This window comes from Neovison vison, chromosome 6 (assembly GCF_020171115.1).
Source record: "Neovison vison isolate M4711 chromosome 6, ASM_NN_V1, whole genome shotgun sequence".
Classification (NCBI taxonomy): Eukaryota; Metazoa; Chordata; class Mammalia; order Carnivora; family Mustelidae; genus Neogale; species Neogale vison.
The window spans coordinates 121301127-121317277 of record NC_058096.1 but is presented as its reverse complement, the minus strand read 5'-3'; the positions used below and the strand labels follow the sequence as shown (position 1 = coordinate 121317277).

Here is a 16151-nt window from a genome sequence, read left to right as displayed (position 1 = left end):
GATGGTTCCCTCCTGTGCAACAGGGTAAAATGTTGACAGGAACAGGGCGTTGGCCAGAGGCAGACTGGGGACTTGGCAGGCTAAGTAAACAAATAAATAGCTTTCCCATCCCCAAAAGAGAATGTGAAAATAAAGATCTTGAAATCCCACTTAGCAAAAAATGGCACTTGGGTAGGAGTTAATGTTTTCTTCTCATCTTCTTGAGAAGAGGGACAGGGAGAGAAGCGGATGTGAAGCAGGATGTTTGGGGTACTTTTTAAGATGTTGCTAGTTGGGAGGAGCTGGGCTTCGACGATATCGTAGGAACACTCTCATAAGCACTAAACCGCACATCCACTAGATGGTACTGCCAGAAAGACCCGGGGTCTGACCACCAGGCTCTGCCAAGGAGTACCATGACGCATCCCCAGCAGCCTCCTCCGTTCCCTCCCCTGCTCCACTTATGCCACCGTAAGAGTGGATAGGAGGCGGCCTCGCCCGAGGTAAGCCATCCTAGTGTCACTTCTGACCCCTCCGCTGGGTCTCAGTCCCTATCGCACATCCATAAAACCACTCAGGAGCTCTTCATCGGTAAGCATCTGGTCCCAAGCCTCCTGAACACCTCCAGGCTGCCTTCCCTCGAAGCATCGCAGGCTCAGGAAATGACAACTCATTGAATGCCCACCTGAGCCAGACACCATGAAGGAAGGAAGGCTATCACAGATAAAACACCACGCATTCCAAAACCTGACAACAGCTGTGCCTTCTCTAGCTTCTGTATGCACCATGAAGTGGAGGCAAGGCTGAGTCCATATGTGAAAAGAGCACTGGATTTAGAGTCAGATATCGGGATTTATGGGGCAGGTTCCAAGCAAAATGACTAGCTGTGTGACCTAAATGAGTTCACTGAACCCCTCGGAATCCCTACTTTCCCCTCTCCAACATAATATCAGTTACACGGGTTTGGAATTGGGAATGCATTACCTTATTTTGGCCACGCAACGTCAGAGCCTGTCAATCAGGAATCTATCATCCCTCGTGAACAGGAAACACTGAGGGGGCAAAGCAGCTCAGCTTGGGACAGAATGAGGGTTTTCTCTGGGCTCTGGGCTTTAGAGCTCCTGACTGCCCCATCCAAACCCATCAATGCCTCAGAACCCTCGTGAGTAGCAGGGGAGATCACACATGGTAAAGTCCTTTGTTACCAATCAAGTGCTAGTCAAATGGGAAAGTGAGTCATTAAAAAAGAGTTGGTGGGCGCCTGGGGGGTTCAGTTAGCTAAGCATCAGGTCAGGATCTCCGGGTCATGAGATCAAGCCCCGCATTTACTCCTCACTCAGCACCCGGCAGTGTATATTTATAGAGATATATTTTTTAATTGTTTTTTATACTGCACTTCATTCCTCTCGTCCAGCAACAAACACTCTACTAGTGACAAAGGTTACCAGGTAAGAGTGAAGGGCCCAGGCAGGACTCAGTTCTTTTTTATTTTTTAATTGTTTTGATTTATTTGACAGAGAAAAACACAGCGAGAGAGGGAACACAAGCAGAGGGATTGGGAGAGGGAGAAGCAGGCTTCCCGGCAAACAGGGAACCTGATGCGGGGGGTGGGGATCCCAGGACCCTGGGATCATGACCAGAGCCAAAGGCCGATGCTTAATGACTTGAGGCACCCAGGCACCCCAAGACTAAGTTCTGAGCCTGCCACAGAATCTTGCACCCAATGCATGTTTACCTGCATAAGCAGCCTCTTCCCTTTCCTGGTGTTTAAGTTAGACCTGGATTAGAAGCCCCATTTCTCAACTCTCGATTTGGATTCCCCACAGGAAAAGATCGTGCAACAAGGATTCAAGTACAAGTGGCTTACCTGGGAGGTGACCCCAAGAAACACTAAAGGGGAATGGAGGAGTGAGACGAGGAAAGGAAGAAGGCCCAGAAAAAGGGAACATCATCAAGCCTGTTACCACTGTGGGCAACTAGAGCCGACAACTTCCTTGGGGTGGGGAGGCGGTAGAACACATGTCTCAGAGGGAGACTCCCCGCACCCCAGGGACAAGAGAGCTGGGGCATCCCTCCACCAACACACGATGGTCACTGGTTGAGAGCCACTCTCAGGCTGGAGACTCCCAGCACTCTGACCTGCCCCACGGGCAAGCAGAGAGGCTCAGGGCCAGAAAAAGCCCTCAAGTACTTACGAGTGGCAGGAGTGGAAAGGTACATGCCCAGGGATCATGGGGGCACGCCATACCATCTGCTCTGTCACAGGCTGTGTGACCTTGTCACCAGCTGTGTGACTTACCTTCTCTTATTTCATTATCCAAGCCCTAAAATGAGGATAAAAATGTCTTTCTCGTAGGGATATTATGATTAAATGAGGTCATATATGGAGGGGATTAGTTCCTTCCATGTCTGCCTCCTAGTAAACACTGAGTATATACTCATGGTTTATAATCAATAATCTTTGTTTTTTGTTTTGTTTTGTTTTGTTTTGTTTTTGTTTTAGAGATTTTATTTCTTTGACAGAGAGACACAGCAGAGAGAGGGAACACAAGCAGGGGGAGTGGGAGAGGGAGAAGCAGGCTTCCCACTGACCAGGGAGCCCAATGCAGGGTTTGATCCCTGGACCCTGGGATCATAACCTGAGCTGAAAGCAGACGGTTAACGACTGAGCCACCCAGGCTCACCCAGGCATCCCATATAATCAATAATCTTTGAAGACTTCTTCCTTTTGGAGGGTTGAGGTGGGAAGAAAACAAAATTTAGGGAAGAAGAATGATCTAGAATCACCCATCACTTACTTCCCTACAGACAGCCATACAATCAGAGCCTGAAGAAAGTTCTAGAAAGCCATTCAGTGGCCCCCAGACCAACCAAAGGTCATTATACAGAAACCCAACCAACCTGCTCCAATGTCGAATGATAGCAAAAAAAGGGGGAAAAAAAAGGCAGAAAACAAAAACAAAAACAAACTAAAATTAGATTAAAGGAGGCATCTTCGTGGTCCCTTCCATCAAAACCCTCTATTTTGGGGCACCTGGGTGGCTCAGTGGGTTAATCCTCTGCCTTCAGCTCAGGTCGTGGTCTCAGGGTCCTGGGATCAAGCCCCGCATCGGGCTCTCTGCTCAGCGGGGAGCCTGCTTCCTCCTCTCTCTCTCTGCCTGCCTCTCTGCCTACTTGTGATCTCTGTCTCTCTGTCAAATAAATAAATAAAACCTTAAAAAAAAAAAAACCTTTAAAAAAAAAAAAAAACCTCTATTTTATAAAGGATTTCAGACCCAGATGAGGAATGAGACTTTAAAACAGGCAGCCAGCCAGTGCCAGCTGAGATATCTTCTTGAGGGAGGAATGCCCCCAGACAATGCCCCCATCTCGATTACTTTGCCTAGGCCTATCCCAGAGGCCCACGCCTGAGAAATTTCCAGGCTGCTCCCAGCTCCTGAAGCAGTTGTGTCCTAAAGTGAGTTCCAACAAACACTATTTTTTTTTATTTTTATTTTTTAAGAGTTTTCATCTATCTATTGGACAGAGAGAAAGAGAAAGCATGAGAGTGAGCACAAGCATGGGGAGCTGCAGAGGCAGAGAGAGAAGCAGACTCCCACCGAGCAAGAAGCCTGATGCAGGGGCTTGATCCCAGGACCCTGGGATCATGACCTGAGCTGAAGTCAGACGCTTAACCCACTGAGCCACCCAAGCGCCCCCCAAGAAACACTACTGACCCCTGTTATGTTCCTTAAAAAATGGATTCTAGGGTCAAATATGCTTGATAAAGGCTTCATGTGATATTCCCCTTGACAAATTTTAGTGTGCATTAACACATTCAAAGCTTTAAAGTCCTATGGTAAAGAATTCTGTTTAAGCCAGTATGTCCAAAGCTCATCTGACACAGAAGAAAATGTGTGTAGGCAAAACATCTATTAACATGGAGTATGGACTAATGGCAGTCCTGGGTGCCGGGACCCAGCCTCTGTAACACACCCCGCCCGCCGCCATGGCCTAGCACAGTGCCTGGTATATAGTAGGTGCCTAATAAACAGCTGCTGTTTGACTGAACGGGGAGAAGGCTGAAAGAATGACTTAATAATGGTTTTCAGATCTGTGAAGTGATATAGTATCAGCAGTGCCAGGCGACAGCTCTCCGTTTCCAAGAAGGCACACGTTTTAGATTGCAGCAGGAGGGATTCTGGAAGCCCTGCTCGGAGTTTCGAATTGCAATCCACCAAAATAGGCTTCCAAGCCAAGCTGCATCGCTTCCTTCTGTGGAGGTGTTGGTCTAGCACTTCGGCACAACAGAGTCTGTGTGCAGCCATCCACCCACCCCACCGCCCATTCAGTCACTCATTCAAACCCTCACTGAGCACCTACTATGTGCCAGGCACTGGGGTCCCCGAGGACCCCTTCCAAGAGCCAAGTGAGACTGCAGTGAGCTGTGCAATAAAGCCTAAGGACCCCTATGGGGAAGTGAGGGGGACCACCCAAGTGTGAGGTTAGGAAGCCTCAAGCCCCAAAGCAACAGCTCATAACCCACTACAAGCAAGGAGGGGGTGGGAGGATCGCACACTGACACATGAGGCTGGCCTGTAGAATAAAGCCACTACTGTCTCCCGTGTTTGTTTGTCTTTCCCCCTTTTCTGGTAACTACATCCCATTGTTCCCAGACAGCATCCCTGCCCCCACGGCCAGGCCTGGCCCCATCCTCAGAGCTGCAATCTCCTCTCGCTTTCCTGAAGCCCTACTCTTCCTTCAAACCTACCTCTTGCCCCACTCCTTGTTCTCCCCATCCTGTGCGTCTGTTCTGGACCAGGCTATCCTCAGTATTTTTCATAACCACTACCAGACAAAGGAATGAATAAACCAGGACTCAAACCGAGGTCGACCTTTCTGCTGAACGCCCCCCAGCACCGCCACAGAGGGCCACAGAGGGCTTTGCCTCAAATCGGAGGCAGGGGATGGGAAAAGTTGAGAGGAGAATATGAGTCCAGGTCTGGGGCATCCTTTCCATCCTATCTCACCACCACCCATCGCCTTCCAGACCTGCATCTTCCCATCAGCACATCCTGGCCAGCCCCACCTGAAAGACTCACATCAGGTCTGCTATGATTTTGCTTCTTTTTAAATTTTTAATTTTTTACATTTACATAATCTCTACACCCAATGTGGAGCTTGAACTCAACCCCGAGATCCACAGTCACACGCTCCACTGACAGAGCCAGCCAGGTGCCCTCCCCTGCTCTTGCTTCTTTCAAACAGAGCCTGAGATGGGCATGACGACAGAACACCCCAACAGGGTTTAGGGGACAGTCACACTGATGCCGGGTACTAAACCCCAGACTCCTAGGGTCGACGGTGACCCAAGAAGTCATCTTGGTCAATGATCCTAAGCCTAAGCATCGGTCAAGATCACCTGGAGAACTTTGAAAACCAGATCCAAGCTGTTTAAAAAAAAAACAGATCCATTCCTGGAGCCCAAGCCAGACCTCTGAAAGCAGAACCAATTTCTCAGGAACAGGTGCAGCTGAGGCCAGCCAGCCTCGACTTGAAAGCCTCCACTGCCCCACTGCCTACCCTGGGAGACATCTGGTTCAGTGGCTGCTGCCCCAAAGTCTGGAAAGGTACTTCCTTCCTGGAGCTGAAATCTGTCCACTGTTTCCACCCACTTACCCCAACTCTGCCCTTGGGAGCAACTAAAAGTAAACTTAGTCCCTCTTCTAGTGTCTGGTAACAAGGGTCCCAGCAATGATGTCTTGCCCAGCTGTTTTCTTACCCTGCTATAGCCTGCTCTCCTCCCAGCTGAATCTCTCCTGCCTTTCAAATGTTCTCTCAGAAGTCAAGGTCTCCAGCCCCCTTCCCAACTGGTCACCTTCCTCTGAACTCCAGGATCAACAACAGTATTTCAAAGGGGGCCTGAATCCTCCCAGGAACTGGGTATGCCCATTAACCCGCTGGTCTTCTCAAACAGCCAGTCTGCAATGCAGGCTCATTTTGAACACATAGTCCATTACCCGGAAACCCCCAGACTTTGTTTGCAACCTTATAAAAAGAGAGATCTTCCCTGTCCTACATCTGGACAGTGCCTTGAGAAAAACTGGGAGGAGGAGATGGGAAATAGGGCTTTCTAACTCTCTCCATGAAGTTTTGGGTCTGGCAGAGAACATTAATGCTGATCCTACCCTCAGTTAGCTAGTTGCCCCCATCTGATAAGCATGGTCGAAAGGAGGAGATTCTAAAACATAACTTATGTCACGGCACCCAAAGGATTGATGAGCATAAGTTTCCAACACCCCCCGGGAAGCAAATGACCAGGAGCTGGACCCCCGACAAGATACACACAGTTAACTGAGGCAGGCGTCATGGACAGGACATCTCCCATAGACAGGCTGGTACAGTCACAGGAGTCTCCCATCTGGCCTTGCCCAACACCCACTCCATCTCTTGCTGGGACCAAGGCTGCACCTTTCATGACCCTTAGGAAAACAAGAGGCCTGGCCCAGCGTGGGCCAAAGCCCTGCTTCTGCTGCCAGCTGCCCCTCAGAACAGGTGACCGAAGGCCAGGGCCCTTCTGCATGGAAAAGCGTCTGTCCAGAACTTTTATACTCATTGTTGAAACTTTTCTGTGGATTGGCAGGTTCCCGCGACCAGGCTCAACACAGCATCTGTGTCCTCTTGACGGACAGACATGAGCACACTGTTCTGTGTTCACGGCACACATACTTCAGGCTCTTGCTCCAGAGCAAAACTTAGATTGAATTATGAACACTGAACATTCCCACAAATACAGAAGCTGGTCATGTTCCTCGGCTGGGTCTCTGGCCTGCCTGAAGTCCTCCCACCAGGAAACAAGGCACCCCTGGGATCTGGAAGACAACCCCTACCCTACCCAGAAGCCCTGCTTGACGACCCCCCACCCCAGGCTTCTGCTTCCCTCCAAACACCCCTGACCGGTGGCATCAGGAAGGGGACAACAAAACTGAAAACAATTAGCAAAGAGAATTGGCAAAAACAATCAGCCTTGAGCTAAGACAAGCAGACCCTCCTGGGCTCCAAACTCAGAGCCCACCCCCACCCCACCCCAGACAGACTGCTGCCAGATGTCTCCTGTCCAGAAATGCGGGTGATGGGGGCAGTAACTAGTGGCCAGAAATTCCCAGGCACTGTGGTGGAAGAGTGTCCTCCTTCACAGCAACCCAGCAAGCAAGGAGGGAGCGGCCTGCGGCAGCCCCAGTCACCCACCACACAGGCCTCTGCGCCGAGCTCCCGAGCAAGGAGGCAGCCTTTTAATGGGACTCACTGGGCAGCTGAGTGAGTGGGCAGCAGGCAGAATCTTCGAAAGGGAAGGATCGCAGCCCTATATTTCAGAGGAGCTGGCCACTCGAGTCTAGTCCCCAGTTTCATTAGGGATAGTAGGGGATGTGTACCCAGAATACTTCCCCAAGGAGCCAGAGGTCAAGGTTGAAAGGCAGTCAAGGCCCAGAATCAGAAAGGCCAGCCACCAGCCAAGAAGAAACAGGACAGAGCTGCAGTGATCTCCTTTGGAAGTCAACACAAAGCCATCTCCAGGCCCACCTCCATTGCTGGGGTCAGCCCATGCGATAAACACACATACACACACACACACACCAGACACGTGTGTGCACACGCACACAGGCAGACACACCCGCGCATGCACAGCAGTCAGTTCGTGCTCGGCAGCCCCTCCCCCCATCAGCCAGCTCGCTACAGACACTCACACGTGCTCACAGCCACAGAACATCACCCACACAGCGCCTGTGCCTCTCTGATCTCTGGGACAACTGCTGATGGATACAGGTTCAAACAGGCACAGAGGAAGAAACGCAGGCAATCGTGGGGTTTCTCCAGAAGGGTCATGGCTGGAAGAGAGGAAGGAGGTGATGGGGGCGGGGGAGGAGGACTGGTCATCCCACACCACCAGGGCGGCTTCTCGCAACTCTCCCAAGTTCACAGGGACACACATGGGGTCAGAATCTTCTCAGAAATAATAATAATAATAATACCCCACACCTGAACAGGACTCTCTACTTTCCTCTCCCATCTGTCATCACCTCATGGAGTAACACCGGACAGTAGGAATGTTCATCTCCTCGAGCAGATGACCGCCCGCACCCACGGAGCCCAGAGAGATATTCTCCAAAATGATCTTTAATAGCTGAGCATATGTGATGATTGTGCGAGCGTGCTTGTTTGTGTGTGAGTGCGTGCAGAGGCTTTATGTAGCAGAGTGGGATACAATCAAACAAAAATGAGGTTGCCATGGCAACAGGCTCCAGCATCATTGCAGCCCTATTAACACAAGTGAGGAATGTGTTTGGCAGATGCTCGAGCGTTATTTATGGTATGGGTGTAGCAGAGGGACTTCTAACAGGCAAAGAAGGAGAAAAAAAAAACAAGCCCGTGACGCTCCTACTGTACCCCACGGAGGAGACAACGATGAGACAAGATCACAGGAGAGGCTGGGAGGCTGCAAACAGGGAGTGAGAGATGGGGAAGTAGCACAAGCCGGCAGGCAGATAAGAGAGGAAAGGTGGGCAGAGAGCAACAGGGAACTGGAAGGGGGGCGGGAGGAGAGAGGAAGTGAGAGAGAAAGCAAAGGGGGAGGGTGATGGATGCTGGGGGTAGAGCTAGAGCAAAAGACATAGGAAGGGAAGAAACACCGTCCTCCAGAGACGACTACCTCTCGTTCATCTTTTGAGGAAAAATCGTCAGGACTGGTTCAGAAACCAAGTACTTCTCCTCCTAACTGGAGCAAAGGACGGAGCCCTGAACATAAGGAGGGGGGAGGGAAAGAAGAAAATACCCGGCTCAGATAATGATGTTGAGGACGTGGGCTATGGGAGCAAAGGGGCTGGCCTTGCAGGAGAAGAGAAGAATATGGTTTTCTGAGGGTCTATTATGTGTCCAAGGCACTGTGGGGCGGCGAAGGGGTGGGGAGGATTTCCAATGCCCCAACATTAGAAACCATGCACTGCTCCCCCATTTCCCTGGACATGTGTCTTTACCCCAGAAAAGAACAAGGCATGTAATGAAAGCCAGCCTCAAACAACGGCTGCTCTGAGGCAGAGGTTAATGCTAGACTGTCCCACTAATGGTTCCCTACCATCCATCACAGTTTGGTCAAGAAACACAAATTTTTTACCAGGCATAACCAAATACAACCCCCCCCTAAAATACAGTTTTCTCTGAAGGCAAGGAGAATGTTTGCATTCCCTCATCCTGGACCATTGCTAACAAGCTTTGCTGTCCTCAACGGAGCAGAATGTGAGAAGTTAAGTGTAAATCCACCCAAAAGCCTACAGCCGAGTCTAAAGACCGTAACAGGTAAAAGCAGCCTGGGTGGGAGGTGGTGAAGGTGGGGGAGAGAAGGGAGATTTGCCGGAGAAAGAAGGGGAGCCCCTCAGACAGTCCCTCTGCTGTGGCCAGGGCATTCTTATGCTAAGATGGGGCTGGAGCACCCCAGGACCAGAACTCCTTTCTTGGGATCTGACTCCAGTCCCTTGAAACCATATATCTAGGATGGCTTAGGGCTAGTTCAGAGAAAATACCCTTAACGATCCTAGAAATTTCTGCTTCTCCATATGGATGACATGCCCTTCCCTCTGCAGAAAAGCTACACCCATCCAAGCAACCTGCCTCCCACCCAAGCCAGGAACAACGCCCAAAGATACGACATCCCTGTGAGAGCCTGGGTCCTCAGGTCAGAAATACTCGCAGCCTATATAAGCACTAACAATACCAGTTAACTTTTTCTTATACCCCACCTCTCGATAGGTTTCTCTGTCAAGTTCAAAGTTGATCTCTGAAGATTTTTTTTCCTTCTGATCCCAGATCAGAAAAACTTGAAGCTTCAAGAGCCCCACCTACTCCACTCACTGGAACACAACCAAACTGGCAAGCAGTTATTAAATCCCTACTAAGTACCCGAAAATGTGCTAGACAAGGGAGAGGGTGGAGAAGGAAAACGATACACGTCAAGAATCCTGCATGCAAGGAGCTTACATTGGACGGGGAGCAAAACCAATGGGCGCTGGAAAATAAGTAAGTGCTCCGCTGTGTGGCTCACACTCTATTGTTAACCATGCAGAAGAGGGAGAGACCAGTGAGGCTGGACTGGAAGGAGGGGTTCCCGGTAGGAGGTGAGGCTTGGCACAGAGGGTGAGGCTTGGCACAGAGGTGGGAACTGGAAGGAGCATACACAATTCTCTCACTCTCGAGAAAAGAACCTGGGGCCCAGAGAGGCTGCAGATCCTCTCCCTCCCAGTCACGGAGTACTTTGGAGGTGCAGCTAGAGTCCAGCTCCCGGAAGCCCATACCGGTGTTACTCTCTGTGGAGAGATGGGTGCCACACCCAGGAAGCTGGGGGCCCAGAAAAATCCCTCAGAGAATATGCAGTACTCAACAGGATCAAAGTCTGAGAAAAGGCATCAAAAGCGGGGAGAAGGGGGAAGGGAATGTCAATGGAATATGGCCAGAGGGTCTATCAGAGGACGCAGACATCCAGAAAGGGATGGAGAGCAGTGGGGTCCACGGTCAAGAAACAAGCCTAGTCAAGGGCTCACCTGAGTCTCACAGCTGAGCTGCACTGAAGCAGGGTCAATGCCTGAGGCCCATGCAGCTCCAGACAAGGCCACTGCTAAAGGAAGCAGGTGTGCCTATCAGAGGGGCTGGTCTCACCGGAGGTGGGGAGACCAAGTGCACCTTTCTTCCAGAAGCCTTCAGTGGAGCCACCAGTTAACCAGAGGTTTTGTTTCCTCCAGAGCTCACTGTTGTGAGCGCATGGAACCAGTCTCAGCAGAAAGAAAGAGCCCCCACCACAAGCAGTAGCCAGGAACACCCTGGGAAAGGGGTCATACCACCCAACGCTAGCTTTCTGCTCAGCCCAGGAGTGGGAGTACCACACACACACACATCTCAGAGGTTCCTTCCCACCTTTGCTAAAGGCAGGTTGTTTTTATTTTGGTTTTGGTTTTGGGCACTTTCACAAACAAAACAAACTTGTCAGTCCTCCCTCAAGTTCAGGGATCTCTCCAGCTCAGGAGATGGAAACCCCCTCGGCCTCAGACAACTGGAAGGGTTATCATTTCTCCTCCTTGACCAGGCAAGGGGCGCCCAGGAGCTCCCCTCCCAACCTTCTATCCAGGAAACCTCAACAAACGAGGAGGGAGAGGCTGCTATGGGGTCCAGACACTTTTGTGAGGGACCTTTTATATACGGGGACAGGGGAGGGAAGGGGGACTTCGCCATAGAATTTTCTCCTCCAACTCTCCTTCCTCACGCCTAGCCCCACACTAGTGGCTACGTGTCCTCTCCGGGGGCAACGGCATCATTTATAAATGGACATGCTGGGGCTCAGAGGGGGTTAAGAGGCTCTATAGACACCACTGACTGGCACAGTCAAGTCGCTCTGGCTCTTTCACTGCTTTAGAAAGGGTGATGGGGTTGCTTCTCTTTGGAGTCAGCCCCAGGCCTATGCACCCCACAACCCATGGCCCTGCGGCCAGTTGGGCTCCTACCTGCTTGAGCAGGAACTGGTCCTGGGCGTTGGTGCGCAGGGCTATGGCCAGGTGGAGGGCAGACAGGAGCACTCCGCTGAGTACTGCAGCACGCATGCGCACAGGCAGCAACGTGTAGATGGTGTAGATGAAGAACACGGTCCACCAGATGCCCTCCGAGGCGCTGCGTGGCTGGGGCAGCAGCAGGCCCACCACCTGGACGGCCAGCACCACGGCGATGAGCGCGTAGCAGGCCAGGCCCATGTGGTCCTGGTGGAAGGCGGCGCGGTTGCAGAGCACAGCCATGACGAGGATGACACCTACCGCAGCCGCCAGCACTGCCAGGTAGGGCAGCTGGAGCGGGGGCCGCGCCGCGTGGAAGGCCAACATGACGAGGCACACGAGCACCAGCACGGCCATGAGCATAGTGAGGCTGCTCTGGTTCAGACGGAAGAAGTAGCGCTGGTACAGCCGCTCCAGCTTGTCCGACGGGAACTTCTTGGAGCGGAATATCTGCAGCAGCGCCAGGCAGCAGGCGCCCAGCGACAGCACTGCGCCGGGCCCCGCGCCCGATTCTGCCGAGCTGCCGCCATCCCCAGACCCTTCGTCGCCCTCGACGGCGCCGGCCTCCAGTTCGTCCACCGCGCGGCCCTTGCCCCGCCGCTCCTCCAGGCCCAGCTCCACCGAGCGAGGGCGCACCTCCGTCCCGCCGGCCGCCGCCGCCGCCGCCGCCGAGCCGCCACCGCCGCCCGCAGGGGGCGCCCGGGTGCTGCCCCCGCCGGCCGCGCCCCGCCGCTGCCGGCGACTGCCGCGACCGCAATCGTCGCCGCCGCGCTCCTGCCAGGCCGACTTGGAGCGGAAACTGAAGCCGAAGCCCCCGGCCAGGGGGTCGTCGCCGCTCAGCGGAGGATCGTCGTCGTCGTCGCTGCGCCAGCGGTTAGCCAAGCGCTGCTGCTGCTGCTGCTGCTGCTGCTGCTGCTGCGGGGTCACCGCCCCCCCGGGTTTCTTGGTGCAGCCGCGGGTCGAACCCCCGGGAGCGTGGGGGTAGCCATTGGCGCGGGAATCCGCCTCCCCCCAAGCCGAGCGGTGTTCCGGGCCTCCCCGGGACGCCGGCGCCGCAGTTGTCTGCGCCGCGTAGCCCGGGGGGCTCACGCTTTTGGAGCCGGACATCCCCCCCTCGGCCTCGTCGTCTTCTTCCTCTTCCCCCCGGGGCCGGGCCGGGGGTCTCCAAGGGGACGGCGGACGGCCGAGCAGGGGGACCAGGCTGGGGTCACACGTCGAGGGCGGCCCGGGGCCCTGCGCAGCAGCGGGGCATCTTGGCACCCCCGTCCTGAGCGGAGAAGCAGAGCAGCAGGAGGGCAAGCGGGTAGGCAGGCACAGCCCTGAGGTGAGAAGTGGCTGAGAATCCGCGTCCGGAGTCCCAGGTCCGAGATGGAGTTGGCTCGAGCTGGGGCAGCTGGGACTGCTCGAGCGGCTGCGCCGCGCGCAGAGGGACGTCCGGACTCCTGGTTCGCGTCGAGCTCGACGAGGACCGGAGTTGTTGCGGACAAGGCGGGACGGAGAGGTGTCCTTGCGGGCGGCGCCTCCCCGGGGCTGGCAGTGCCGGGGCGCGGCGCTCGCAGATTCTGTCTAAGCGGGGCCCAGCGGCACACGCGGCGAGGCGGCGGCTAGGGCGGCGAGGCGGGGGTCCCGGCGTGGAGACCGAGCGGGTACCCTTTCCTCGCGGCGGACTAGGAGCGACTGGGAGGTGCGGGAGCCAGGCAGCATTATTTTCTTACGAGGGGTGGGGAGGTGGGATGGGGGGTGGAGAGGACGGGGGAGGGGGCGGCGGGCGGAGCAACAGCTCCGGGGCCCTGGGGGGTGGGTCCTGGAGCCCAGGGGGGCCGTCGCCCGCATCCCCCACCTCCCGCAGCGAGAGTGGGAGCGAGGCCCCCGCGAAAGCCTAGCCGAGCTTTCAGCGCGTCCGCGCAGGGGGCGGGGGCGAGGACCCGCTCCTGTGGCGCGGCCCTTCCCCTCTCGCCTCCCCCTTCCCTCCAAACCGAGCGGGGCTGGCCCGGACCCGCTGGCCCAGGAGGGCTGCCGCGCCGACTCCGTAAGCCCCAGGCTCCTCGCCGCCGGCTGCGGGCCCGCCGCCGCCGGGCGCAGAAGGACTAGGCGGAGGGCGGAATCCGGCGCAGCGCCGCCGCCGTTGTGCCCCGAAGCAGGCGGGCTTCTCCCGGGCAGTGCGGCATCCAGAGATCGAGGGCCAGGACTCAGATGCAGCCGGCCGAGAGGGGTCCGCCCAAGAGCTGCTGCGGCCCGGGGGCGCTCGGAGGAGGCCGGCTGGAGCCGGGCTCAGGGCGCGCCATGCACGCCTCGGGCCCTGCGCCGCTCCGGCCGCTCGCGCCGCTCCTCCCTTCTCGCCCGCTTGCCGCCGCCGCCGCCGCCGCCGGAGAGCCCTCCGCATCCCCTCCTCCCGCCGCCTCCCCGCCCCCCGCGCCGCTCCGGCCTCGGCTCAGAGAGGCGGGCGCCCGCCTCCGCCCCCAGCCGGGCCGCGGCCCCCGCCTCTGCGCCCCGCGGGCATCCTCAGGCCAGGCCCCGTGAGGCGCCCGGGGCCGCGGGGTCCCCAGTTCCCCTTCCTCACCTAAATTTCTCGCCGCACCCCCTCCCTCCCAGGCGCCTGGAGCCTCGTCCAGCCGGCAGTCCCTTCGCTGGACCTGGGTGGCGTGCGCTCCTCCCCCGCCCCCTGCTTAGGTTCTTGCGCCCCTAGTCCAAGCTCCCCTCTTTTGTATCCCCCTTTAATCCCCCTCCCCCATTCAACCCAACTTCAGCCCCCGCGCTGCGCCCCCCTTCACTGGCCCGGCTCGATTGGCCGCTTCCTGAGCTGTCAGACTTGAGACCCGCGCTCTTATTGGGCGATTCTCTGGCCGGGCGGCCGTGCCAAAGGAGGGCGCACCGGGCTGGGGGCGCCGGGGCAGCGACTGCAGCAGGGAGCGAGAGACCAGAGTCCCCGGAGGGGCGCGAGAGCCAGACCCGGAAATGGACGGGGGAGATGGAGAAATTGAGGATCTCTGAGACGCAGGAAGGCGTGACGGAAAAGATGGAGATGCAGTGGGTGAGGCTGATGCAGCCAGGGCGGGGCGGACAGGAACACTTCGATGGGTAGTTACCTAGAGGGAGCCCAGCAGACAGCACTAGGAACACCTGGCGTTTGTGAAGAGCTTTTGCCTGTTGACACCTTTTTCTTTCTTCTTTTCTTTCCTGCTTCTTCCTTCCCTCCTTTTTTCCTTCCTTCCTCCCTCTCTCCTTCCCTCCCCCGTTCTTTTCGTTCGTTCCTTCCTTCCTTTTTCCTTCCTCCCGTCCGTCCGTCCTTCCTTCCTTCCTTTGTTCCTTCGTTTTTTAAATCTCATTTGGCATCCTTCAATAGCCCTGGGGTGTGACAGAGAACAAACAGGGCGTGTGTGACTATTCCCAATTTTATAAATTGAAGCTGAGACTTCGAGAGTGTCGTTAGCTTGCCATGGTCACAAAACTCCCCTAACTTGCAACGGAAAGATCTTTCCTCGGCACCAAATTGCCCCCTGTACACCTAGCAAGCTGTTAACCCAGAACGAAGTGCGGTCCCCCCGGACCTCGGATGACCAGACACTCCTGCACAGCACCAGCCACAAAGAGTCAGGAGTGGAGAAAAGGACTTCACTGCCCATCAATGAGGACCTTGATCTGTGGAATGATGTATCTACCCAATTCTCCTTGCCCCTAAGCTGCTCTACTGGAGTTTCTGGCAGTCTAGACAGTGGGGCAGGCACGGGGAGGGTAGCACACCTCTACTGGAGAAAGAGAAACAACCTTCACTTTACTCTTCTTCCTCCAGCTCTCTCTGCAGAGCTTCTGAGAAGGAGCCTGCTGTCTGAGTGAGCTTCCCTTTCTCTCTCGGTTGATCATCTCTTTGCAGATTGCAAGATAAGCCTTGCCAGAGTCAAAAATTGGGAGGACAAATCCATGAGATCTGAATAAGAAACCCTTGAGCAATTCAGTCCTTGAATAATCAATCCATAATTAGCTAAGCCATAAAAAAGCACCCTGAACTTGGCCCACATACATTCCTAGAGCACCCATTATGTGTCAAGCACCATGCTAGGTGCTCTGGGGATAAAAAGATGAGCCAACTTTGGTTACCATGAGGGAGGGAGAGTAGCTAGCCACTGACTGCCGTTTTGAACCACGATTTTGTCATTTAGGGATTTTAGGGAGGAGGCATTTCTTCTCATTATGAGAAGGCCAAAAAAAAAGACTAGAGGTCAAATCAGGTTAACAGAGAAGGATGAATAGAAGAAAGGGGGAATGGGGACGCCTGGGTGGCTCAGTTGGTTAAGCAGCTGCCTTCGGCTCAGGTCATGATCCTAGCGTCTTGGGATCGAGTCCCATATCAGGCCCTTGCTCTGCAGGGAGCCTGCTTCTCCCTCTGACTCTGCCTTCCACTCTGTCTGCCTGTGCTCACTCTCCCTCGCGCGCTCTCTCTCTCTCTGACAAATAAATAAATAAATAATAAAAAATAAATCTTTTAAATTTAAATAAAGGGGGGAATGGACTGATATTTAGTATTTAGTAAGCAACTACTATATATCTGTAGATATCCTATTGTCATATAAACATTTTGAGGAAGATGTTATCCTCCCCACTGTAAAGATA

The 16151-nt window shown here is 54.7% G+C and overlaps 1 protein-coding gene across 2 annotated transcripts in view; it reads right to left on the bottom strand.

Moving 5' to 3' along the window:
• The window catches only part of ADCY5 (adenylate cyclase 5), a 148116-nt gene extending 134869 nt beyond the window's left edge, over positions 1-13247 (bottom strand). Inside the window, exon 1 of one of the 2 annotated variants that reach the window (XM_044252198.1) lies at positions 11502-13247. In XM_044252198.1, coding sequence (XP_044108133.1) covers positions 11502-12650 — 1149 coding nt within the window. In that variant the 5' untranslated portion in view covers positions 12651-13247. The remainder of the gene's footprint in view (positions 1-11501) is intronic. The other variant, XM_044252199.1, reaches the window with a different exon arrangement.
• Positions 13248-16151: the final 2904 nt, after the last annotated feature.